The following is a 26,951-nucleotide window of genomic DNA, read 5'->3' as shown; positions in this document are numbered from 1 at the left end:
TACTTAAAATTACTCCTGTTTTTAAGATGCCTCCCCATACATTTAGAAATGATAAATAGATGCACATATATAGGAACGTGGATGAACATCTATCTATCTTTCAATTCTATCTTTCTAACCAATTCCCGCCTTTGCTGGTTTAGGAATGCGTTTTCTACTGAATATTTAGACTAGGTGAGCTGTTTCTGTGCAATTGATTATCTGGTCCAGACTGCCGCATCTTAAATGACAGTTCATAATTCCCTTACTTTGATATTTGAAGTAAAATTATTTTCCACCACATGTACAATGATAAATCATGATGCCCTCATAGTTATTTGCAAATGAGGATAGATTTTGTTGTCATGGAACTTTGTCACAGTGCACTGAAGTTAGCAATTATCTTTATTTCTATCATCTGGTGATAGAAGTAAATATGATCTATTGTTCTCAGGGATTTAATTAATCGATCCATAATTTGGGGACATGTATTGGGTTTATCATTTAGAAAAGCCAGCTATTACCCATTCTGTGATTGCATGATTGAGCAAAGTCTGTGTGGCATGAAGTATACACTTAGAAGCTGTTAGTTACATTTGTTTCTAATTAACTATGTGATTCAATGAAATCTCACCCAAAATGATTTAATAAGAAGCAATATACTGTTGTTTGTAAGGTTTGTAAGGTTTGTAAACTTTATTAGTAATCAGAAGAATCTGCTTTATTTACTTTTAGCTGTGAGTTTTATCTTACTGTTGCACAGTGCCATCAACTGGTCAAATCAGTACTTCCCAAGAACCTTGTCACGTTTTATTTTCTGCACAGATACATTCTGATGGTGAACACTTCTTGAATGATCTAAGAAAGGACGTACAGAAGCCAATAGGATTTGATGCCATAATGAGGGTCAGGACAAGCACAGGTGAGAAGGCCCTGAATGAGGAATTTGTGGTCAAGTAAGAATAAAGGGTGTAATATACAGTATTACAAGATTCAAGATTCAAGCGACATTTATTGTCACATGCACTAATTGGTACAGTGAAATTTGGGGTCACCATACAGCCATACGATAGTACATTGGGGTCACCATACAGCCATACACAATACATTGACCATTTCAGGTGTAACGAGAGAATGAAATATTATTTACCACTATGAACTGATTTTTTTGTAACTTCTTACTGTGTGTTCACAAATTAGGAATATCAGAAGCCTAGTGGTTTATTCAAATAGTTTTGTGATGGAATTGTGTGATTTAAACAGAGATGGTATTAGTCTATATTTTACTGTGGTTACCGAACAAGTACACCATTGTTCATTGCACTTGTTGTCTACTTTCTGGGTTTTTTTCAGCAGAACTTGCAATGATTAGCAATCCTTTTCAGCACCGTGCCTCTCTACAGGGGACACTGCAGCTGTGGGAATGTCTGAGTCTTAACTAATCACACTAAAGAATCCTTACTGCTGTTTGCAGAATCCAAATCAGAAACAATGCAGAATTGTTAGTTCAACATATGCCGAACACAAAACAACATGGGAAAGAAAGACGAGAATTAAGAGCAAAAAATGATTGAAAAGATTTATTTAAAATGTTATGTATTTTTAATTATCATCTTTCTAAATATGCAACAATAATTAAAATCTGTAAGATTGCAATCCACACTTTCAATGCTAAATATCTAAATTGCTTGATGGGCATTATGGGCCTGCTAAACATTCATGCACAAAGGAATTGATAAATCCAACATTTTCAGTGAAATTTATTGTGTATTTATCATGTATTTGTTTGATAACCGAACAGAGGAACAGAATGACATGGAAAGCAACTTCTTGATTTCTGCATGTGGCTCTCCATCTGCCTTTACTGGTCATTGCTGTTTAATTTACTCTTTCATAGCAGCAACATTGTTTTTACGGCCATTCTGGGCTGACCTGTTCAATATTATTGTGCACTTTGTATTCCATATCTGATTGCAGTATTAAAACTAAACTAAAATTCCAGGAGCACAAATATCTTGGGATGGTTACAGTGTTGGGGAAGTTTACAGAGATGACAAACAGCCAGACAATGTGAGGACTAGTAAATATGGATGAGATTTTTAAAACTGAGGCATTTTTTAATTAGCATCGAATGAAAGTCAGAAAGCACGGGTATGATGAATGAACAGGACATCATTAATTAGGCCAAGGCAGCAGACTTTTGTTTGAAGAGTGTACTACAAGGGAGGCTGGCTAGGGGTGCAATGGAAAAACTCAATCTGGATGCACAGAGAAAAGATTCAGAGGCAGACAAGCTGAGAAATTGGGCAATGTTAATAGAGATGGAAACAACTATTCATAGTCATAGTGTGATACAGTGTGGAAAAACTCGCCCACACCGGCCTACAATGTCCCAGCTACACTAGTCCCACTTGCATGCGCTTGGTCCATATCTCTCCAAGCCTGCCCTATCCATGTACCTGTCTAACTGTTTCTTAAACAATGGGATAGTCCCAGCTTCAACTACCTCCTCTGGCAGCTTGTTCCATACACCCACCACCCTTTGTGTGAAAAAGTTACCCCTTGGATTCCAATTAAATCTTTTCCCCTTTACCTTGAACCTATGTCCTCTGGTCCTCGATTCCCCTACTCTGGGCAAAAGACTCTCTGCATCTACCCGATCTATTCCTCTCATGATCTTATACACCTCTGTAAGATCACTCCTTATTCTCTTCCGCTTCATGGAATAGAGACCCAGCCTACTCAACCTCTCCCTATAGCTCACACCCTCTAGTCCTGGCAACAATCTCGTAAATATTTTCTGATCACTTTCAGGCTTGACAATATATTTCCCATAACATGGTGCCCAGAACTGAACACAATATTCTAAATGCGGTCTCTCCAACGTCTTATACAACTGCAACATGACCTCCCAACTACTATACTCAATACTCTGACTGATGAAAACCAAAGTGCCAATAGCCTTTTTGGCCACCTTATCTACCTGCGACTCGACCTTCAAGGAACCATGCACCTGTAATCCTAGATCCCTTTGCTCGACAACACTACCCAGAGGCCTACCATTTTTCTGTGTAGGTCCTGCCCTTGTTCGACGTCCCAAAATGCAACACAGTCGTAGTAACAGCATGGGAAATAGGATCTGAAATTTGTCCCAGAATCTGATGTAACACCATGACTGTGAACAGTCTGGTTCTATTGCAGACTGATACCAGAGAGGCAGATAGCATCAGGGAGCCAAGGTTGTAACAAATACTGAAAATAATTGTGTTGGTCTTCTTGATATTTGGTTGAAATATTGGATCATCGTTCACTTGAGAGATGCTGGAAAGATCAGGAGAGTTGATGGTGAGGTAGAGCAGGCTGTAGTCAGCATACAAGTGGAAAGTGCCATCATGTTTTCAGGAGAGGTAGCAGAAATGCAGCATATGTACAAAAAGAAGAGGCAAATGATTCTTGTGTTCACCAGGGATAACACGGAAAAGGTGCTGTTTAAAATAGACCTGTCAGTTTAGCAACGTGTCGAATATGAGAAAATGTTTTCTTTAATGGTTTTTGTACCTTTTTCTAAACCTTTTCTTTTCATGGTTTTTGCTATCAAGGTTTCAGAGCAACTGAATTCTTAGGTTCCATGTATATGAACAACACAACTGATGTGGAGTTGGCTGCCATTGACTGTGATAAGGCAATCACAGTAGAGTTCAAACATGATGATAAACTCAACGAAGAAAATGGAGCTTTAATTCAGGTAATGTGTGACAACGCTGCTCCACTACCCAAACTTGTTCCTTACAATTTGGTGTCATATTTATCAAAATTGCACTTACAGTTCCAATATGATATTTGGCTGTGTTTGGAGTTTCCAGAAAAGCAAATATTTCACTGTCCTTTCTATCATCCTTGCCATGATTATGGTTGATTTGATCCAGCATTGGGCATGGTGCACTGGGCAGCCGAAACAAGATGCCAACGTAGCGATCAAATGGTGAATAAATAAAAACTTCTAAATTGTCCATGGGTATTGGTGGCACAGGTTTGAGAGCAGATATTTTTTTCCCCACAGTCTTGGTGGGATGGCTTTAAACACAGAAAAACCAAAGGAAGGAAAGAAAACAGGAACAACAAAGAACCAGCTTGATATCAGATCATTCACTTCATCGGGGCATCCTGGTTGTCTTTATGGTGGAGTTTTGACCTCAGTCTGAACAAGGGTCCCGACCAGAAACATCACCTATCCATGTTCTCCTGAGATGCTGCCTGACCCGCTGAGTTACTCCAGCATCTTGTGTTTTTCCATTTTATGACTTTGTTGCAGGACTGTTTAGTCTGTTCAGTGCAAAAAACAGCTAGACACAAAAAGCTGGAGTAACTCAGCGGGTCAGGCAGCATTTCTGGAGAAAAGGAATGGGTGACGTTTCGGGTTGGAACCATTCTTCAGACTGAATGATAGAAAGGCAGAACAAAACACAGCTGGTAACAGATGATCTCAGGAAGCGTGGAGTCCATAATGGCCTATTGTTGGATGGGGAAAATGGGCTAACAACAGGGAAACAAGGATGTAACTAATAGAATGACTTGAGTGGCGGAGGGGTGGAAAAGCAGGAGTTACTTGAAATTTTGGAAAACTTAATTTGGCTCAAACTAAATTGAATGATTATTTAACATAATGATGAGATTTACATTATGTTGATGTTAAATGTTTCTATCAGTTTCATGGTCGTTTCTTTATTAGTATAACAAAACCTAAATTTACCTAAAGGCCTGTCAAGCAGAACAAGATGGTGTTGATGAATTACGATGTCAAAATATATAAACAAAGTTAGAGTATATTGCTGCTAATGGAGAACAGGGTTAATAGGAAGATCACATTGAATAATACTGAAAAAGTTATGGTTACAGATTACTTTGACAGAGATTGACTAGATATGGACTGCCGTAATTCAGAGATACATCATTTAATGATGCAGAGGAATGTGATCCTCATTTTGGTGGAGAGAGAAAAAAAAACTCCCTTAGCAAGGAGGCAAAACAGAATTCAGAGATAGCTATTTAAATGTCAATGGAGAATATGCTGTACAAGAATATAATCCTAATGCAGATCTTTGTGAGAAATTGAAAATCCCATGGGCAGCAAGAATTTCTGTACATTAACTTCAATGCTAAACTTTTTATCTGGCACACAAATTTATGGTATTTACTTTCAAGAGTTCACTTATAAGGTCATTTCTTTCTCAGTTAAGGCTGTCAAAATATTCTATTTATCGCTGTGTGCCTTCCTTAAGTGTGGAAGGATTTTAGATTAATTTAGTTTACCTTTCATTTGGAGGTAAACAATGAGGATATGATTAATGATTTGCTGATTTTATGTTTTGGTTTAAAACTCTGCAATACAAGGCAGATCCATCATGTGCTATGCTTTGCTCTCTCCAGTGTGCCCTGCTGTACACTAATGTTGCTGGACAGAGACGGCTGCGCATACATAACCTGGCTCTAAACTGCAGCTCTCAGCACACTGATCTGTACAAGAGCTGTGAGACAGATGCACTCATCAATTTTCTTGCCAAATCAGGTAAAATGTTGCCTTGTTGTTGTAATTTATAATTTGAAATAGTTTTATTTCCCTTGGCTTTTCTGGCTCAGTTTCTATCTTCCCTCTTATTTTGCATCAAAAGAATAATCAGCCCTGGTGTAGAGTTGATCAAGGAGGAGTGTGCTTCAGGAATGTAGTGAGGGATTGAGCCAGATATTGCTTCTTCCACATAATTCCTCTCCCTGAAATTCAAGAAGCGGGTTATAACATCAGGCAGTGCAGGACTGTCATGTGAATTTGCATAAAGGGGCTGCAGATGGCTTCTCAGAAAGAGCCCAAACCTTTAAATTATTATATTGTTGTGGACCCAGTTGCTATCACAAGCATTGTCCCTCTTTGCCTGCCACTACTCTCGTTAACTATCTGTGGAATACCCTGCATCAGGATTCACTGGAGTTGTGTCAGCACATTCTTTGAACCCTACAGCCCACTGCTCCTATTTCATGTGACCAATGGCACATTGGCTTTGGTTGCTGGCTGACATGGACCAATGTGCAAACCAAACCTACCATGACTTGCACACCCATTGATTGAGATTAATTCCCTGTTCCCCCATGAAGAATGCACCAACATTTGGTTGGTCCCGCCACCAACATTCATCTTTCCTTTGTTGGCCCAAGTAATCAATTAATTGGATACATATGATATTCAGAAACCCACTGTAGTATTTGCTGAACATGTGATATGGCAGCACATGTATTAAAGACCACTTCTGTTGTCTGGTTGCTTTGAAGTACATGGAGAGCAAAGTTATATCTTACCATAGAGTTGGTGTTCGGATGCTGTTATTAATCATGTTCCTAGCTTATGTCCTCAACATTTCCAGCATCACAAATAAATATACTTTTTTTTAATTGACACCAGGCTTTATTATAAATAGGCTGGGTGCATTATCGTAAAACATTATTTTTAAGTAAATAATAGTTCCTGTTTTAATATCTTTTGATTTGTCACTTCGAAAAATGTTAAACTGCTTTATATCAGGAGTCTCATATACGTATCAAATTTCTCCCACATTTTGGAAAAGGATCTGTAATAATTCATTGCAAACTGGAATGGAGGCAGCTTGTTCCGTTGCTATAAATATTTAAAGTACATTTTCAGCTTGGGAGTACTTTTTAAATGCCTCCGCAGACTTTATGAAGGATTGTTTCATTTGAAACATGTACCGGTAAATACATTATATTGCTTGTTTAGTATCGCCACAGGATGTTTGTATTTATGGATACCCTTTGTCTTTAAACTACAATTCACTGTTGCTCAGTTAAATCAGTCCTGCATTAGCTGACCTAATTTTACCTACCTGAACAAAAAATCTATCATAGTTCATGGTGTTAAGATTGTTTCAAATAAATAAAATGGACTCACTTCCCAGTGATTAACCTGCGTAGAATTGAGGTTATATTGAGACCCGGTGTCATTAGGCAATTAAAGCATTATTTCTTTACAAGAAGCTGTAATTGTGGCTTTCTAATGGGCTTGTCCCACTTAGGTGATTTTTTAGGCCACTACAGGCGACTTGTTTGTTGCCACATGTTCGCCGGTGGTTGCCGGGAGTCGCCTCCTCAGTCGCGTAAAAAGTCGTAGTGTCTTTCTGGTCACCACTACATTTTCAACATGTTGATAAATTTTCTATGACAGTGGGTTTGACGCCAATGAGCGTAGCTTGACTTCTCCTTACATGGGTGCTGTCACAGGTTGTTGCCAGGTTGACATAGGTTGTCGCCGGTTTTTCGGTGACCTGCTACGACTATGACAGTCATCGGCAGTTGCCTAAAAAATCACCAAGTGGGACAGGCCCATTAAGATGGCTATAAAAAGTTACATTGTGTCAAGGTGTTTCTTTGTGAGTACAAGTCTGTTCACTTATGATCAAATTACCTAACATGGTTTTATTAAATCACCAAAAGTATAATCATGGACCATAACTTTAGCATTGGTGGTAAAAATGGTAATAGTTTTCTTTGCAGTTTTGCACCGTAACTTAACTTTAGGACCAAAAACTTATTCAGAAGCTAAGCCGAATGTATTAGTTCTTGAACTGGACCTGCACAGTAAATGCAGCTTTGTAACAAAGTAAAACAGCTTTACCCAGACATCACAGTAACTCTGTGAAGGGCTTCCCTTCCCCCTCCTCGTTCTCCTGCAGGGTTTAGTTTCCAGTAAATTATTGGAGGAGAGATTTTACCTTGTGAACCTGAATTAAGAGCAAGACTAAGGCATTTCAATAAAATAAAGGCCCATATGTTGCAGTCCTCAAGGAAAGTTGACTACAAAGATCTAGCAATCTCTGGGCACAGATTTGCACATTCTTGGCATGAGTTGCTATGAGGCATTGGTCCTGGGGATCTCTGGCAATTGGTAACAGTGATGTCTTCTAGCAGGCTTAGCAGGAAATTGCATAAAAGTTAAGGACTGTAAACCAGAGAGTAAAAATATAACTTCTAACCAACACTTTAAATGTTTTACAAAATGCAAAGTAAAGATTGGAACTTAAAAATGAGACAGTGGTGGAATGTGAACTATCATGAACATAACAGAAAAATATGTTTGGTTATTTTAAATCAATTGTCTAAAATTTTACTCCTGTGGTGGTACTAAACAAGCAATATAATGTATTTACCGGTACATGTTTCAAATTTTTTTCAAATTCAAACCAAATTTCAAAAGCAGTGTTTAAGGCTCAGCGTCTTCGACATCATATATTTAGCACAATTGACGAAAGTTGAATTTTTATGCAACTGAATTTTGAAGCATTTATTTGAGGAAATGACAATTCACATATGTAGGAGTCATTTTTATGGCCAGAGTGGTTGTCGAGTATGACTTGTAGATTTGGACACCATTTAAAAAATTCACAACAGGAACTATGGGATCAAATATTTTCTGAAAGCCTAAAGTTCTTATCCTGCTACTGATTTCTGAAAATTGCTCCAGAGAAATGTGAGATGCAACAATTCCTGGAAGAGCAGCCTTTCACCGATAATTTCTAGATTGCAACATTTAATTCCAGAGGTTGCTGTCACTTGTACGACAGCTGGTCCATTTTGATTATCGTTGAAATAATTTATTTACGCTGAGATCACTGAGTTTTTCGTGAACAGCAAACATGAATGCCATTTTTCATCTCAGAGCAACCCTTCTGCATGTGTACATCCTACACAGCGAATGCCCCTTCTTTCATAGGAAACATTCTGAAGATCATGATCTCTGCAAATGCTAGTACACCTAAGGACCACAGATTTCCTATTCAAATCTCCAGGATAGAGTTGTTATCACAAACACCTTATGCTGCTGTATCTTACACTTACATAGAAACAAAACATCCATGATTTCACTATTGTCTAATAGTCAATGAGCAGCAGATAGCACAACTTTATGGATGGCTGTTTTCTGAAGCAGAACCAGTAAAGGCAGTGGTACTCTCGTTTGTATGGGTACAGGTGGGCACAGTGGAAGAGTTGCTGTCTTAACAGCGCCAGAGACCCAGGTTCGATCCTGACTACGGATGCTGTCTGTACGGCGATTGTATGGTCTCCCTGTGATCACTAAGTTTTTCTACGGGTGTTCCAGTTTCCTCCCACACTCCAAAGACATACAGGTTTGTAGGTTAATTGGCTTCAACGAATTTTAAATTGTCCCTAGTGTGTAGAATAGTGCTGGTGTATGGGGTGATCGGTAGTCGGCGTAGACTCAGTGGGTCAAAGGACCTGTTTCTACACTGTATCTCTAAAGTAAAGTCTCTAAAGGCACCAGCCTAACTACAGTGTTTAAGAAGGAACTGCAAATGCTGGAAAATCGAAGGTAGATAAAAATGCTGGAGAAACTCAACGGGTGAGGCAGCATCTATGGAGGGAAGGAAAAGTTCTCGACCGGAAACGTCACCTATTCCTTCGCTCCATAGATGCTGTCTCACCCTCTGAGTTTCTCCAGCCTAGCTACAGTAGTAGCCAAGATGTTGCCGAGTTTGTTGCAGTTCTTGCCCCTCACAGGCTGATTTTCATTTTTGTTATTGTATTGGAACTGTAAAGGGTCTGTCCCACTTTCACGACCTAATTCACGACCTCTGCCGAGTTTGCCCTTGACTCGTACTCGCAGCATGGCCGTTACAAGGTCGTAGGAGGTCATAGGTAGGACGTAGCAGGCCGTGATGCTAGTCGTAGGTACACGTGGCATCAAGTAGGTTTTTCTTGCACGATGAAAAATGTCCACGAGCAAAAAAGGTTGTGAATTAGGTCATGAAAGTGGGACAGGCCCTTTACAGGAATACCCAACATTACTACATTCCAGTTTTATTTCAACAGCATGAATATTCAAAAATTAAAGATTAAAATGTAAAAAAATTAAATAACAAATATGTAGGATAACCGGTTGAAAAGCATGGTATTTGTGTACGGAAAATAAAACCACAAATCAAAGTATTATAAATCTATTGTTTCATTAATCAGAATAACATGGAGAGTCCACATCTGTGACTGACATGCCAGCTTATTGCGGAGGTGCCTTGCTCTGAGGAGGAAGTCTTATCCATTAAAATAATTTCAGTTCTTTGCCACAGAAGGCGATGGAGACCAAGTCAGTGGATATTTTAAGGGAGAGATAGATAGATTCGTGATTAGTACAGGTGTCAGAGGTTATGGGGCGAAGGCAGGAGAATGGGGTTAGGAGGGAGAGATGGATCAGCCATAATTGAATGGCAGAGGATACTTGATGGGCCGAATGGCCTAATTCTACTCCTATTCCTTATGACTATGTGACACCCGATGTCAGGATCAAACCCAGAACTCTGGTGCTTTGTGGCAGTGGTTCTGTCAGCTGTGCCACTGTGCTGCCCAAAATTACACACATACACACACCGCCGGGCAGACCTGCTGCCTCCATAGTCGTCAGGATTCGGCATGACTACCGTGTGTCCCTGAACTAAAACTGATATATTTCCTGAATGAAAAGTGAAAGATCCCAGGATATGCAGAAGATCAAGGATTTTTCTTGGTAAATATGCAACATTTCCCTTTCAAGCCAAAATGTGTCTACTCATGCAATGTGTAGGTTGGGACATATGAAAAAAACATCAAAGGCATATATGAAAGCATAACTATCTTTAAATTTCAGGCTTTGTAAATATGGGTACATAAAATGTCCATTTTGCACAAAATATGACCGAGCATGAGAAAGCTGCTTTGAAAGGAACTTATTTCGTCTAGGTGAATGGCATGCTACTGGTAGAAACTTTTCTCCAGTATTATCACAAATGAATGCTTTACCTGGTGAAATGACAATAAACAATAAATTCTGGTGTAATGTGAAAATCAAGTATTGCTACGCCGTAATACTTAAGCTATAATTACAGCCAATATCTGCAAGGAAGAGCCCTTACAGTATACATGATGATTTTAACTATTCTGATAAATATATGCCTGTTGAGGATTTACTTTAGACTTTAGTGATACTGCGTGGAAACAGGCTCTTCGGCCCACTGAGTCTGCGCCAACCAGCGATCACCCCGTATAATAACACTATCCGACAGACTAGAGACATTTTTATAACTTTCCGAATCCAGTTAACCTACAAATTTGTACGTCTTTGGAGTGTGAGAGGAAACCGGAGCACCCGGAAAAAACCCACACGGTCACAGGGAGAACACACAATCTCCGTTCAGACAACACCAGTAGTCGGGATCGAACCCAGGTCTGGCCCTGTAAAGCAGCAACTCTACTGCTGCACCATTGTGCTGCCCCAATGTGTATTTGTGTATTGAATTGATTCAGTGAGTGATAGAACAGTTCACAAAATGCAGTTTTATTACATTTTCAGTTTTTACTGCAAATTATCATCTTTTCTAAAGTATTAATTTAATAATTATAATGATTATTCCCAATTTATATAAAATATTACTGTTTACCATAATGATGTTGCTTAAGATTCTTGACTGCATGAAACCAGAGGAAACAAATGTTTTAATATGGTTTACTATGATTATGTTAACCAGCTTACAAAGCCATTCTAAGTCAACCGTTGAAGATTGTGAAAGAGATACTGGTTAATCAAACTGCTCACATCCTGGCCTGTTACAGGAAGAATTGTGCTAATCCCTCATCAGCTGGGCAGGTGAGTACAAATATACTGCTGCAAGCTAAACCAATAAGGTGTGGTACAAGTGATTTATCTATCTACTAAGAAATCATAGCATTTTGATTGCTATTGTCAATGAACTCCTAATTTAAAATTAAACAACTTCATTGTCTCTACAATTTGCCTTAAAATGAACATAATTACCAATGATATTTACTTAGTCTATTTTACAAAAGCCATTCATTTAACTTTATATAAAACCTTATAGCATAACACTCAAGATGGTAAATCATGCATTCTAGTGTTGTTGCTTCCAATTCCAATGTACATTAGTACTTCTTTAATAGAAAGTATTCCTTTTCAATCCATTCTTATAAAAAATTAGGGCAGCCAGGGATTTATGAATTCCAGAGTGTGTTCTTTTTTATTTTATGCTTGTCAATAAACCAGAGATAAAGATACGAGATCTACTCATCCAGTTTTTGCTGATTCTGCATTTACTTTTAGCACTGCTCAGATAGGACATTCTTGGTGGATGTCCAGTGCGGTTACATGGGTAGAACTTGGAAAAAGGAAAGTTCTACTTTGATGGGACTGTATTATAGACCTCCCAATAGACAGCAGGAATTAGAGGAACAGATATGAAGGAGTTTGCAAATAGGTGTAAGAATAATAGGTAGCATTAGTCAGGGATGTAAACGTTCCTAATATTTGCTGGGTCTCCCATGGTGTAGAGGGCTTGGACAGGATGTAATCTGTAAAAGCTGCCCTAGAAAGCATCCTTAATACTTATAGACGCCTACTAGAGAGGGTGCAACACTGGACCTCCTCTTAAGGAACAAGGTAGGGAAAGTGGTTGAAGTGTTAGTGGGAGCACATAGGGGACTCGTGACCATAACTCTGGTAGTTTTAATGTAGTTACGGAAAAAGAGAGCAAGTGTGAGATTGCAAGATTACAGGAACAGCTGCAGGAATCAGCCCTTGCCTATCTAAACGCTGGTAGATCTTGTCCTTCAGAATTCCTTCCATTAATTTTCCCACTACTTGCGGTAGTAGTGAGAAAGTAGATACTTTTACATATACCTTTAGATTATGTTAGAATTCACCTTGACTGTCAGGCCCATTTCATGCCCTCTTTTTGCCCTCCTGATTGTTTTAAATAGCATGCAAAACAAAGCTTTTCACTCTGCCTTGATAAACTGACAATAACAAAACCAAAATCTGAACCTAGCTGCACAAGCCATTAGTGAGACCACATTTGGAGTGCTGTGTGCAGTCTGGGCACCCAGCTATAGGAAGGACGTCATTAAGCTTGAAAGGGTACAAAACAAGTTAAACCAGGGTTGTAAGGAGACTTCCGGGCTTAATTTACAGTATAGGGAGAGGCTGGATAGGCTGGGACTTTGTTTTTTTTTGTAGTATAGGAGGCTGAGTGATCACCTTATTGAGATGTACAAGATCATGAGAGACATTGATAAAGTGAATGTTTTTTCATAGCGTAGCGGATTCCAAACTGGGGAGCATAGACTTAAGATGGGAGAAGATTTTAGAGAGACCTCATGGCAAATTTTTCAATCAGAAAATAATCCATGCCTGGAACGAATTGCCAGAGAAAGATGTGGAAGCGGATACAATTATGATTTCCAAAGAGCATGTGGTCAGATATATGGATATGAACGGTTGGAGGGATATGGGCCAAATGCAAGCAAATGGGAATAGTCCAGGCTGCAACTTTGTTGCCCTGGACTAGTTGGTCTAAAAGGCCTGTTTCTGTGCTGTATAGCTCTGACTGTGTGACACTGGGCAAATCTCAATTCAGAGGGCTGCATATTAATGGGAAGCTCAGTAAACGTTGATGTGGGTTGATGTTGTTTTGAGATTGGGAAACATGGAAGAATTATTTTCCTTGGGAACCAGCTGCCTTTAACTGAAAGACGTGGTTTACATTTGTGTATTTATTTCCCAGCAACAGATGGTGAGATCGGCTAGTTTTGACACCAGGCCACAGTAAACGTACACAGAGAAGGAAGTTAGGACAAAATTAGAAGGACCAGGGATGGATCAGAATCTATGATAGTAGGTACGCTATTATGTTAGACACTAGAGGCCCCATGAGAAGATGAATTAAAAAATTGTGAGCCCCAGGGTGAGATTGAGGGTTATTGAGACAGGTTAGAAGAGTCGTGGTGGGTAGGGAGAAATTGTACTCAACCAGTATAGATACAGTTAGGAAAGGTTACATCACATTCTCCTTGTGAATGGAGAAGAATTTTGTAAAGATTGAGACAATTGACAGAACTTAGTGAAGAAAAAAGGAAGAATTATGGATGGGAAGCATTGAGTTCGAGTCAAACATAGCAGATGAGTTAAGCTCTAGAGATAAGAGATAACCTATGTCCTGGATCTGGTAAAGTTCCTTAACTAAGTTTCCTGAAGGCCAGAAAATCCGGCCCGCAAGTTAACGTGGCCATGAAATTTAAATAGGATATGCAATGATGCAGCTAGTAGAGTTGCTACCTCAAAGCTGCGTGATCTGGGTTCTATCCTGACCTCGGGTGCTGCCTGAGTGGAGTTTGTGCGTTCTCCTCATGGTGACATGAGTTTCCTTCAGGAGCTCAGTTTCCTCCCACATGCCAAAATCTGTGGGTTGGTAGGTTGATTGGCACTATAAAGTATCCCTAGTGTGTGGATAAATGGTAGGATATGTAGAAAGTTGTTCGGAATATGGGAAGAATAAAATAGGTTCAGGTAGGACTGGTGTAAACATTGATGCTTGATAGTTGGCACAGACATTTAAATGGCCAACCCGTATTCTGAAAGCTGCTTCATTTACTATTTCTGAGAATTGAGCTGGGTTTGGGTGTTAAACGTTAAACATACATTTAACCTTTTTTACATCACATAACCCAAACTCATCCATTTTGTTTAGGTGTTTAAAATTCCCTTATCGTATTTCTATTTAAATAGCCCGAGCAGTGATGCACTCACTGAGGTTTCAGTTCAAGGTCAGTTTATTGTCATATGTACCAATTAAGGTACAGTGAAATTCAGATTACCATACAGTCATACAAAAAAAGCAACAAGACACACAACTACATAAAAGTTACCATAAACATCCACCATAGCAGATAATGTCCATCCTCCTTCCTCTTTATTCTCCTGCGGTCGGGGTAATCGAACCATCCGCAGCCGGCGGTTGAAGCCCCCCGTCGGAGCGATCGAAACTCCCGCGTCGGGGCGATCGAAACTCCTGCGTCGGGGCAATTGAAACTCCCGCGTTAGGGCGGTCGAAACACCTGCGGCTTGGAGTCCCCGATGTCGGTCTCTACCAGGGACCGCGGGCTCCGCGATGTTAAAGTCCGCCGGCATCCATGGTTGGAGCCCCAAAGACGACCCCCCGACAGGGATAACGGGCTCCACAATGTTAAATCCACAGGCTCCCGCGGTTGGAGCTCCGGGTCGATCTCCAGCAGAGGTCGCCAAATCCTCGATGTTAGGTCGCAGTGCGGAAGTAGATACGATACGGGAAAAAAATGCATCTCCGTCGAGGTAAGAGATTAGAAAAGGTTTCCCTCAACTCCCCCTCTCACCCCCACATAAAACAAGCTAAAGAACACTATAAACATACATTTAACACATACTAAATAGACACAAAGAAGGAATGGACAGACTGTTGGTGAGGCAGCCATTGCTGGCGCCATTGTCAGTTGACAATGAAACATTAATAAACAGCGAATACATGCTACAGTATTTATAGAGTGATTGAGCCTGATTTATAATACATGTGATAGAATGAGAGGTAAATTGTGAAGTAATGCTGTTGTGCACAATAAATGTAAAATGAAAGGCAACATTTCTTCTCATTGCTGAGTACGGACCGGGACTGGTTAAGACAAAATAGTCTTTTGTAAATGCCGTTTGATCAACTGTTGTATATTTGTTTCTGATTGTTTCGTTCGATCCAAAATTAACAATATTTGTTCAAGACAAGTTAAAGAGGAAAGTAAATGCAAGTTCAATGAAGATTTTTATTTTCTCAGAGCCCAGAGGTTGTTCATAATGATAATGCAAGTCTTGTATTAGGTTTTCTTTCTGTACATTTAACCAAAACATTAAGCAGTCCCTACCTTGTTTCTGCCTCTTATCTGGGTAATACTTTGAAGCCATGCAGCCAAGGTGATTGATGTGCTTCAGGTATTTTGATATGACTGAGCTCAATACTGCTGCAGATTGTAAAAAAATGTTCTCTCAGATTCAGATGGCCATGAGATTAATTTTGTCAGATTAATTTTGTCCTGAAAGTAAACATGCAGGTACAGCAGGCAGTGAAGAAAGTTAATGGCATGTTGGCCCTCATAACGAGAGGATTTGAGTAATGGAGTAAGGAGGTCCTTCTGCAGTTGTACAGGGCCCTGGTGAGACCACATCATGAGTATTGTGTGCAGTTTTGGTCTCCTAATTTGAGGAATGACATCCTTGCTATTGAGGCAGTGCAGCGTAGGTTCACGAGGTTAATCCCTGGGATGGCGGGACTGTCATATGAGGAAACATCGGAAAGACTGGGCTTTGTATTCACTGGAATTTAGAAGGATGAGAGGGATTCTTATAGAAACATATACAATTATAAAAGGACTGGACAAGCTAGATTCACGAAAAATGTTCCCAATGTTGGGGGAATCCAGAACCAGGGACCACAGTCTAAGAATAAAGGGGTGGCCATTTAAAACTTAGATGAGAAAAAAACATTTTCACCCAGAGAGTTGTGAATTTGTGGAATTCTCTGTTGCAGGAGGCAGTAGAGGCCAATTCACTTGATACATTTAAAAGAGAGTTAGATAGAGCTCTCGGGGCTAGCAGAATCAAGGCAGAAGAGGAGAAGGCAGACACGGGTTACTGATTGTGGATGATCAGCCATGATCATAATGAATGGCGGTGCAGGCTCAAAGGGCCAAGTGGACCTGCACCTATTTTCTATGTTTCTATGACATGTCTTCCTTGTATCAAAGAAAATTTTGATCATACCTTTGAGCTTCAAATTATGTTTCATGTAGGTTAATTACTTAAATGCTCTGACCTTGAACTTCATGAGGTTCTCTCAGTCTCTTGCCACAATAATCTTGGTTGTCATCCTCTCTTCCTTTAAGACCTCCAGGGAAGTTCTAAAGACTTGAAGACTGACTTCTTAAACTGCCTGTGTTTTATAACGGTAGAAATCAGTTGTGTCAATAAAGTGAATACAACTTTATGATGTTTACTTTCACTCAGTGACCCTTTGGTTATGACAGTCAGAAAGTTGATATGTTTCTCTTTCCCAACCTGATTGTGTATGACATCAGCCAGTCAAATTGAAATGACTAGGAATCAAAATCTTGATCTTGAAATCTTGGACAACGTGTACATTGGAATTACATTGCCAAGTGAAAATTAGCTTCTCATGCTTCTTTTAGTTTGATAATTATGGTAATTACTTACCCATATAATTTATTTTAGAGTTCAAGCTAATGTATTCTAATATGAATGGAGCACTCGAAATGTATATGGTTTTGTTACCAACGCATTGCTTGTGCTGTAACATTGTGATTTTGATAAAGTACATTAAAACAAACTATTTCATATCAAAGGAATTAACAATTCAATTGGCAATTAAACTGGAAGAGATATCAGAAATTTTAACCACTACCCATGCAGCAAAATATTTATCTTAGTTCTTAGTCTAAGATCTGTGCATTGCATTCATCCTGTTAGTGGAATACAAACAACTGTAGGTCAAGTCTAATTGCAAAAATGGCAAACATGAAGATGACAAACAACTGAGAAAGTCTAACTGCAACAACTGGTTTTAATTACTTCAATTTGTAAAATAATCTCATGGTCTGTCAAAGCAGATTTATTACCTTTATCACGTTCTTGTTTTTATACCTCCTCTCTGGAAAGTCCTGACAATATTGAGTATACTCAACACATTTCTGTCCTTATAAGGGCATGATGTAGGTACCTTCTGCAAGGGAGTTGGCATTGATGCTGTCCTGTTCTATATACAAAACTGTTCATTTAACCATTGATGGAAGTAGAATGTGAACAAGAAACATTAACTTAAAACTAACATGCTCACTTCAGGTGAAGTCATCAAAAGTCTTAAAAATTCCACCATTGACAAGTCATAGAGTGAATCACTTTGACACATAATAATATATTTGGTAGATTTTACCGATTGCTCAAAGCAATGACAAGTGTTTATGAAAATACTCTTTTGTTAATTTTGAAAAAAAAGACTGATAAATGATATCAATATTACTCGCTTGCTGCCAGCGAGTCCAAAGTAAGGTATAGTAGAACTAGTTTTAATCTGTGAACAAGGTTTCTGAATCTAGTCTTTAAGACTTTTAAATTCACTCAATCAAATTACTCAGCATAAGTGCAACATGCTTTAGTTCCACTGATCTATGCAATAATTCACACAACTTTGAAGTTTCAATTGCAAAATACAATAGCTAATATTTCTCCTTGAATATTTTTTGAATAACGAGGGAAATGTTTAAACATAGTAACACATAATCATTACCAACAGTTACAATATAGAATGTAATTAGACTCTATGACTACAGTTTTTTCAATTAGTATTACATGTAATCTGTCAGGTATAATATTAGCATGGAACATCGAAACAGAACAGTACAGCGCTGAAACAGGCCCTTTGGCCCACTATGCTTTTGCGAGACGGTGCCAAATTAAATTAAATGAAATTAATCCCTTCTGGACCATGATCTCTGACTGCTCATCCTGCTCTCTCAAATGTCCTGCATCTGCTCAGAGACATCCTGGACCCTGGCACCAGGGAGGCAACACATCATCCCAGGCTTGCAACCACAGAAGCACAAATTTGTATCCTAAGGGTCCCCTTTCTCTATTGCTCTTGCACTATTACACCTAGACTTCGCTCTAACCTGCTGTCCGACAGAGCTAGATGAGGTGCCACTGTTCTGGCTGCTGCTGTGATTTGCCCCTGAGAAGCCATCAACCCCCAACAGTTTTTACAATGTTATGCCTGTCAGAGAGGGCGATAACAACGGGAGTCTCCTCACTACCTGCCCACTCTCCTGGCGGCCACACATCCATAGAGCCGAACCTTTGGTGAGACCACTTCCCTGAAACTGCTGTCTTTAACCCTCTCTGTCTCCTGTTGCTCTCAGTGTGCCCAGCTACTGTTCCAACCGATCCATGCAGTCTGAGAGGAATTGCAGCGGGATGCACTTCCTACAACACATGGTTATTAGCCCCAGAGCTGCAATAGCTTCCTGCTTCATCCAAACACTGAGAATAAATCTAGAAACAAAGAACTGCAGTTGCTGGTTTATACCAAAGTTAGACATAAACTGCTGGAGTAACTCAGCGGGTCAGGAAGTTTCTGAAAATAAATCTGGCAGACTTAAGGAGGATAAACCTTTTTTAAAGTTTACCTTGTTTCTGTCTGCCTTGTTTCTGCTCCAATTCACTAAGGCCCACATTTTGACCTATTAGCTGCACTTCCCCCTCAAAGCAGCCAAAGTGTCTGCTCCAAAGTGGCACTCCACTGGAGCCTGATTCCCTTTACTTGCTGCCAAGGCTGTCAGGACTGAAAATAACCAGTCCTTACCTGTGCACAAAGTTAAAAACTGCTCCAGCTCCTCCTTTCTGCTGCTAATATTGAACTAAATTTCAATTTCAATTTTTAAAGTTACAATAACTGTGCACTGTGAACCGTTTGATTTTATTCATTTATAGTCTTTTCTTTAACTGGATACCATACAAACAAAAGCTTTTTACTGTAGCTTGGTACACATGACAATAATAAACTAAACTAAACTTGTTTCAATTAACTAAATTGCTTCAGCAACTTGTCAATCACCGAGTGAACGTGCTGTATACCTTCCAGTTCAATGTTATTTCTGGTTACACATGAATTGTAAGTGGCAATTTTTTTTTGTTTTTTAGAGATACAGTGTGGAAACAGGCCCTTCGACCCACTGAGTTCATTAAACAAGCGATCACCATGTACACTAGAACTATCCTACATACTAGGGACAAGTTACAATTTTTACCTAAGCTAATTAACCTTCAAACCTCTATGTCTCTGGAGTGGGGGAGGAAACCAGGTACCCGGAGAAAAACTACAAGGTCACAGAGAGAATGCACTCGTAGTCAGAATCAAACCTGGGTCTCTGGCGCTGTAAGGCAACAATTCTACTACTGCCATACTGTGCACTGTACCACCCTGAATTTGCTGAGAGAAAATAAAGTCAAGATAGTGGGGTAGTTCAATAGGACAGAGAGAGTTGTGAGTCTGTGGAATTCTCTGCTTGGGCGGTGGAGGCCGGTTCTCTGGATACTTTCAAGAGAGAGCTAGATAAGGCTCCTAAAGATATCGGAGTCAGGGGATATGGGGAGAAGGCAGGAACGGGGTACAGATTGGGGATGATCAGCCATGATCACATTGAATGACGGTGCTGGCTCGATGGGCCGAATGGCCTGCTCCTGCACCTATTGTCTATTGTCATTAACAAGTAGAAGTGTTAGGTCTTCTGTACCATCCAAGAAACCCCATTCCTTCATCCTGTTAATAGACAACAGAACTTTACTTCTCCTGATCCCAACTGTCTTGTGGATCTTTGAGAGGAGGAAGAAATGACCTGTGCATGGTTTGAGGGCGAAGGGATATAACAAGATTGGCGACTAGCAGTATATTATGCTTTTGTAACCAGACATGAAGGCGCTTTTCATATTCCTGTTCAGGCTCCACTGTATACCAGCAGGCTACTTTCAAATTGTATACTTGACAGTCTTGGATAGACTTCAAAACACTGTCTCTGCTCATTGAAAGCAATAGGAACATTATAAGTAGTAATCACACTATTTTCCCTGGGATGTATTAAATTGATATTGAGCATTAATTATTTCTCAGTCAAACAGAAATAAAAGTCTGTGGTCTGTGCAAAAGATGCCACTTATTCAAGGGTGTTTTTTTTGTGTTCACTGCCAGCTCATTCTTCCAGAGGCCATGAAGTTGCTGCCTATCTACATGAACTGCCTCTTGAAGAGTTATGTCTTACTCGGGAGCCCTGACATTCCTACAGACGAGAGAACCTTTCAGCGGCTGCTGGTTACTTCTATGGACGTGGAAGGCACACAAGCCTTTTTCTACCCAAAGCTGATACCCATCGTAAGTGAAGAAGTTAAACCACTGATGGGATCCCATCGTCTACAGGGAGAATTTAAACTTTCAATGTCCATATCTATTCCCTCCATCCAGCGAAATGAGTAGCTTGGAATTGATGTGGCATCATTTTATTGAAGATCAGTCTCTCAAGACTCCCACCATCTCACAGTCCCATGATTGAGGTCCCAGTCACCACCCACCACTCCACCCCTTTGTTGCATAGTTGATGCATTGGCTGACATCAGGCACTAAACGATCTGGACTCTTCCTTCCCTCTTTCCATCACCCACCCACCCACTTCCCCAAACCCTGATCATAGGCTCCATTCAGTCCAGACCATCCCGTCAACCACTGCTCTTCCACAACACACTTCCCGCTTCGATTAGTGGCATTAACCTCCCACCCCCACCCACAGACCCTGTTAGGAGACAAGTGCTACTGTTTATCCTTACCCACCATCACCAAACCAAACCAGATTTGCAGCCAACACATTATTGAATGTGAATTTGTAAAATGTCACCTCCGCGGTCTTGGGTGTGACTTAGATTTGTAGAGGGACCAAGAATGGAAACAGTCAATAGTCTCCTTCAACAACACCAGTCTAGCACTGAGAACACTCTTGAAGCAAATAATTCTAATGTTGTTTTATACTATTATTATGAGGAATTGTTATGATATAGTAACAACATGGATGGAAGAAACCTGTATTTTTATGATAGACCTTTTTAGATTTGGCCAATTTTCCTTGCAGTGTGACCTTAAATAACAATCCAGAAACGGGTCAATCCCCTGTAGATATTTTTAGTTCAAGGACTACTTGAAGGAAGCCAAACGACCTATCAAAATGGACAAACTTTCCATAATGTCATAAACAACATTAAAATAACTGTTTCTGTTTCATTTCTGTCACAGTGCCAGATCTTGATTTGTACAATAGCCAATAAATGAACACTTCAAAAGAAGAAATCAACTCCAAGAGGAATTATGAAATGTTAAAAAACATTAGGGTTTGGTGCAGGGGAAGACAATGGGGACCCCGCATGGGGGGGACTGACTGCCGTGAGGGACGGTGGTAGAACAAAGGGGGACCCGGCAGCCAGCCAACAGTCCCTTGTCTGTTTCGTTTTGTTTTCACTTTTAATTTCATTTTTAATTTCAGGTTTTTGTGTACCTTGTGTGTTGTGTCTGTCGGCAGACTAATTTCCCTCCTGGGATGAAAATATTTTTATCGTATTGTATTGTAGGAACAGTAGTGAGATTTTTTGGAATGACAAACTAAACTAATGCGATCAATTATGAGAATGGGTTGCAGAGATTGGCCTTTCAATCTGTGGGAATAGGAGACAAATTATATGTTTAAAATGATTAGAGCAGACAGTAAGAAACAATGTACCCTAGTTGAAACAAATCCATAAAATTATATCAAGACATTGTTTCCATGCAAAAACATGTGGAAAAAGTATCCCTCAATAATCAGTTTGTAATGGTTTAATTAAAATGATTGAAACTGAGGTGAGTAGTCTTTTCCTTTGGCACTGTTGCTATGGAATATGGAAACAAAGGTTAGGTAAGTGTAGTTAACATTCACTTGAGCATTGATTCAGTGTAGCAATGATCCAGTTTAATGGTGGAATAGGCTCAAGAGGCTGAATGGCTTTCAGGCAATGACACAGCTGAACACTTGCCTGTTTTTTAACAGCACAAGATTGATGTAAACAGTGAGGAGATTCCTGCGGCTCTCCGTTGCTCCGAGGAGCGTTTAGTAGATGGGGGAATATTTCTATTGGCAAATGGAATAAATATGTTCCTGTGGCTGGGACTGAACACACAACCTGAACTAATTCAAGGCATCTTTAACGTACCTACTTTTGCACATATCAACACAGAGTCGGTGAGTATTGTACAAAAAGTTATTAAACAAATGTGTAATAACTAACAAAACATTTTTGATCCCTCCATCACTCGCTAGGCAAAATTATATTTCTGGGAAGGATGTACAAGAAGTTTAATAATACTTGTAGTGGTTGGTCAAAATGTGTTTATTTGCTGAAAATGTATCATTTTAATCATAGTCGTATGACTTGGATTTTCCGTGGAGTACTCATGCTCACTGTTGTACCCTGACCAGAATGAATGGCAGAAATCCCTTTTGTGGCCGTAAACAGAATTAATATGCAATTTTGGCAGACCTATGTTGGCAGAATGGGAGAAGTTCGAGGAAATTCCATGCCAATTTGATTAAAGTTTCTTGACTTGTGGTGTAGTTCATCTAAATTCTCATTACATCAATCACCAAATGAGATTGTTTCATCAGAATGCCTGTCCGTTTGCATGCTCTCATGAACAAAACTTTTCCTATTAACTAATCCAGCAGTTAAAAAGAATATTGCCGATAGTCTTTCAACTTGTATATGTATGAATCTCGGTCAGCATGGACGAGTTGGGCCAAAGGGCCTGTTTCCATGTTGTCCTTTCTCTGTGTACTGTGGACGGCTTGATTGTATTCATGTGTAGTCTTTTCTTTGACTGGATAGCACGCAAGCAAAAGCTTTTCATTGCACCTCGGTATTTGTGACAATTATATACTAAGCTAAAAGTATGACTAATTAACGTGAACGATGACACAAAGTGGTTCAGAGAACGGAGACTGAGCTGAGGGAAGGAAATTAATCTGAAGAAGGGTCTTGAACTGAAACGTCAGCTATCTATGTTTTCCAGGGACGCTACCTGACTTGCTGAATATTACTCTAACATTTTGTGGGGTTTTGTAAAGCAGCATCTGCACTTTCTTGTATTTACGGAGGGAAATTAAAGTTGATTGAAAATTTAGAAAATTGTAGAGGCCGAGTGCTTGGGTGTATGGAGCGGTTTTGATGGCTTACTGCCCGCTGCCCAGATTTATTGAATTATAACTCATTGATTATCTTGTGTCTCTAGATTATTGGCCTAGGCTACTGGATTATCACAACAATAAGGCAACCACCTCACTACTTTACCCTGATTCTCACACACATTCAGGGTGAATGCAAAAATTATACAGCTCTAGTGGCTGAAGAAACAAGTTTATTTCATTTCAATGTCTTTTATATTGACTTAAGTATTTGATTTTGATTTGATTGATTTGATTTAATTTATTGTCATTGTCTTCAATGAAGAGACAACGAAATTATTTTTCCCTTATAGTCATACAAAAAAATAAAATAAAAAAAACACAAAACACAGAACACAGTAGTCCACAACACAAATATCCCCACAGCAGCACCAAAGTCCCCCACTGTGAGGGAAGGAACCAAAGTCCAGTCAACCTCCTCGCCGATGTTCCCCACCTGTGGTCGGGGCCACCCAAGCACCCAGTAGTCGCCGCTACGGGTGGCCCGATGTTCAGGCCCTCTCGCCGGGAACCTCTCGTCGTCCACCAGAGTCCGCGGCTCCCGATGTCCACAGGCGGAGATTGGTGCTGGCGATCCCCGGCAAAGGGTCCCAGGACTCCCCGAAGTTAAAGTCAACACCGCCCGCGTTGGGAGCTCCGCATCCACAGCTCCGCGATGTTGGAGCAGCAGCCCAGCACTCCAAGCGGCAAACCCAGGAAGGCATCGCCCATCCGCGATGTTTCCCGCGCCTCGCAGCCGCTGCTGAAGTTCTGGTCCGGTCCCGGCACGAAAGGCCGCACCAATCCAGCTGGTGGGCCGCGAGGGGAGGGGGGTGAGGACGCAACTCGGATATTAGCTGCATCCTCGCCAGGAAGCGACTGAAGGACGGTTTCCCCCTTACCCTACCTGCTTCCCCCCACATAAAATACCCAAAAAAAACTAAAAAATACACACTCTAAACATAACAAAATTAAAAAAGATAGCCAGACCGTGGGCGGAGGCAGCTAGCAGCAACGCCACTGGATGTCCCAGATATTTAGATTGTTAAACTGGAGAAAGTATATTGTACGCACATGGCAAGAAGGCTGTACAAATATCACGTTTCCATTACTCACCGACACAATAGAAATTATTTTTTTTCTGTACAAATTATTTTATTGGGCAAAGTTGCTTTGCAACTGTTCGGCCTATTTTTTAAATGTATGTTTTTGAGTGCTTAAACAATGTGCCCTGAGTTATATGCCTCGCCCCTCCAACCCATCAACAGGAACAAAACAGTACCAAATTTGAAAGACTGCCATTGTCTAAAAACATCAACTATTTGGAAGAACGTAAGGGAATGTTTTACATTGTCCTTACCTCAGCTTTTCATTTCAGATTTTTGTCCTGTGCAACATACGGAGAAATGATTATTAATACTAAATTAAATAAATAAATGATGGGTGGAGACTCATTTTGACAATGGACAGTAATCACCTGGAAAACCACTAAACAATTTCAACTATGAACTTTCACTTCCTTACAGACATCGTTACCTGAACTGGACAACCCTTATTCAAGGAAGATTCGGATGATCATTGACAACTTAAGAAGTCAGAGCCCATATTCCATGAAAGTAAGCAGCAATGTTGAAATCTAGGGATTTTTCTCTTATAATAATTGATTCCTTATTGCAACCGATTGCTTTAACCATGTCCACAGTACTTTACGTGTCGATTGAAATGCACCATTAACTGAAACATAACTGCCAGCTAACTATTGCAGGCTTACACTATGCCCCAACAGTGAAAATGGTAAGAGGTGAGCTTGCAATAAATGTAGCTAATTCGAGGCAACTAAATTGCCCTTATAAATCAGCTGGGTCCCTTATTAAAAACACAGTTTGGAATCCCATGGCATTATTAGCCTCAAATTTAATTTTAACATGCCTCAGTAGGGAAGCCAGGATCACCTGTTCACCAGATGAAGTTCGAGTTGAAGAGGACTGGAAGCTAACAGCTATTCAAGAAAAACATTTTGCTTTTGCTATCCCTCATGATCAGAAATAAAAGGAATGTTGACATCTCCCAAGCCTGGATACCTTGACGTCCGTGCATTCTGACACATTTACTGTACTGCAGAGGGAAGTCCAATCATCTGTGACCCAGCAGCTTCCCATCTATGGTAGCTTCTTGATGAAGTGGCTTTGCATTTCCTGGAGCAATGGAAGTGAGGCGTGACCTAATGGGGATGTATAATATTACACGACATATAGATGATCATATTGAATGGCGGTGCAGGCTCGAAGGGCCGAATGGCCTACTCCTGCACCTAATTTCTATGTTTCTATAGGGTTGATGGTCAGAATCATTTTCCCATGGCAGGAATATAAAAACAAGGGGACCATGTAGCAGTTTTAAAAGAGATATAAGAGTAAAATATTTTATGCAGAGTATGCCTTATTTGTGGAATGTGCTGCCAGAACAGGTGGTAAGGGTTCACACTGGCTGGAAGTGTCAGGAAACAGGTGGCGAGAGATCCACCACAAGAGTGAAGTCCTTTATTTACCATCAACCTGCCTAGATTTCACAGAAGGAGCCCATGCTAACTAACCTTTATAGAATTAGGCTTCACAACTTGTCATGGCATTCTTCTACGTGAGTGACCTATACCAACCATGGGCTAAACATGTGTTAATGGAAACCATACAGTGACAAAGCTGGAAGAGCTGCTGCCTCACGGCGCCCGACACCTGGGTTAGAGCCTGACCTTGGGTGCTGTCTGTGTGGGATTTGTACCTTCTGCCTGGGTGACCGCATGGGTTTCCTCTGGTTTGCTCTGATTTCCCAAAGACGTGCAAATTGGAGGTTAATTGCCTCATTAAACTGCCCCAGAGTGTGTAGGTAGTGGATAGTAAAGTGGGATAACATAGAACTAGTGTGAATGGATGATCTCCAGTTGGCATGGACTCAGTGGGCCAAAGGACCTATTACCATGCTGTATTTCTAAACTAAACTAAAACAATGAAAATATGTGCATCAGGTGTACAGTAGATCTGGAAATTAAAATCACTGATACTACATACTTCACAGTAAAACCAAAATTGAACTGTAGTCAGTTTACTAAAGAAATTCTTTCATGCAGCACATGTAAATGTTGCTCTGGATCTTAGTATCTCCAGGCCGTGTTCCCTTCAATGTAAATAAAACATAGATCTTGTTTTAAAAAAGTGTAAACTCATTATTTATATATTTAGATTACAATAGACAAT

General features: G+C 40.1%; 1 protein-coding gene across 2 annotated transcripts in view; it reads left to right on the top strand.

Annotated features, from left to right (window-relative positions):
- Nucleotides 1-26,951, top strand: part of sec24d (SEC24 homolog D, COPII coat complex component) — a 150,639-nt gene that overhangs the window by 119,415 nt on the left and 4,273 nt on the right. For both annotated transcript variants that reach the window (XM_033023499.1, XM_033023504.1), the window contains exons 16-22: nt 805-901; nt 3,579-3,724; nt 5,407-5,545; nt 11,556-11,674; nt 20,655-20,834; nt 22,531-22,722; nt 25,227-25,316. In XM_033023499.1, the coding sequence (XP_032879390.1) occupies nt 805-901; nt 3,579-3,724; nt 5,407-5,545; nt 11,556-11,674; nt 20,655-20,834; nt 22,531-22,722; nt 25,227-25,316 (963 nt within the window). The remainder of the gene's footprint in view (nt 1-804; nt 902-3,578; nt 3,725-5,406; nt 5,546-11,555; nt 11,675-20,654; nt 20,835-22,530; nt 22,723-25,226; nt 25,317-26,951) is intronic.

Source organism: Amblyraja radiata, chromosome 1 (assembly GCF_010909765.2).
Source record: "Amblyraja radiata isolate CabotCenter1 chromosome 1, sAmbRad1.1.pri, whole genome shotgun sequence".
Taxonomy (NCBI): Eukaryota; Metazoa; Chordata; class Chondrichthyes; order Rajiformes; family Rajidae; genus Amblyraja; species Amblyraja radiata.
This window is presented reverse-complemented; position numbering and strand designations above follow the sequence as displayed.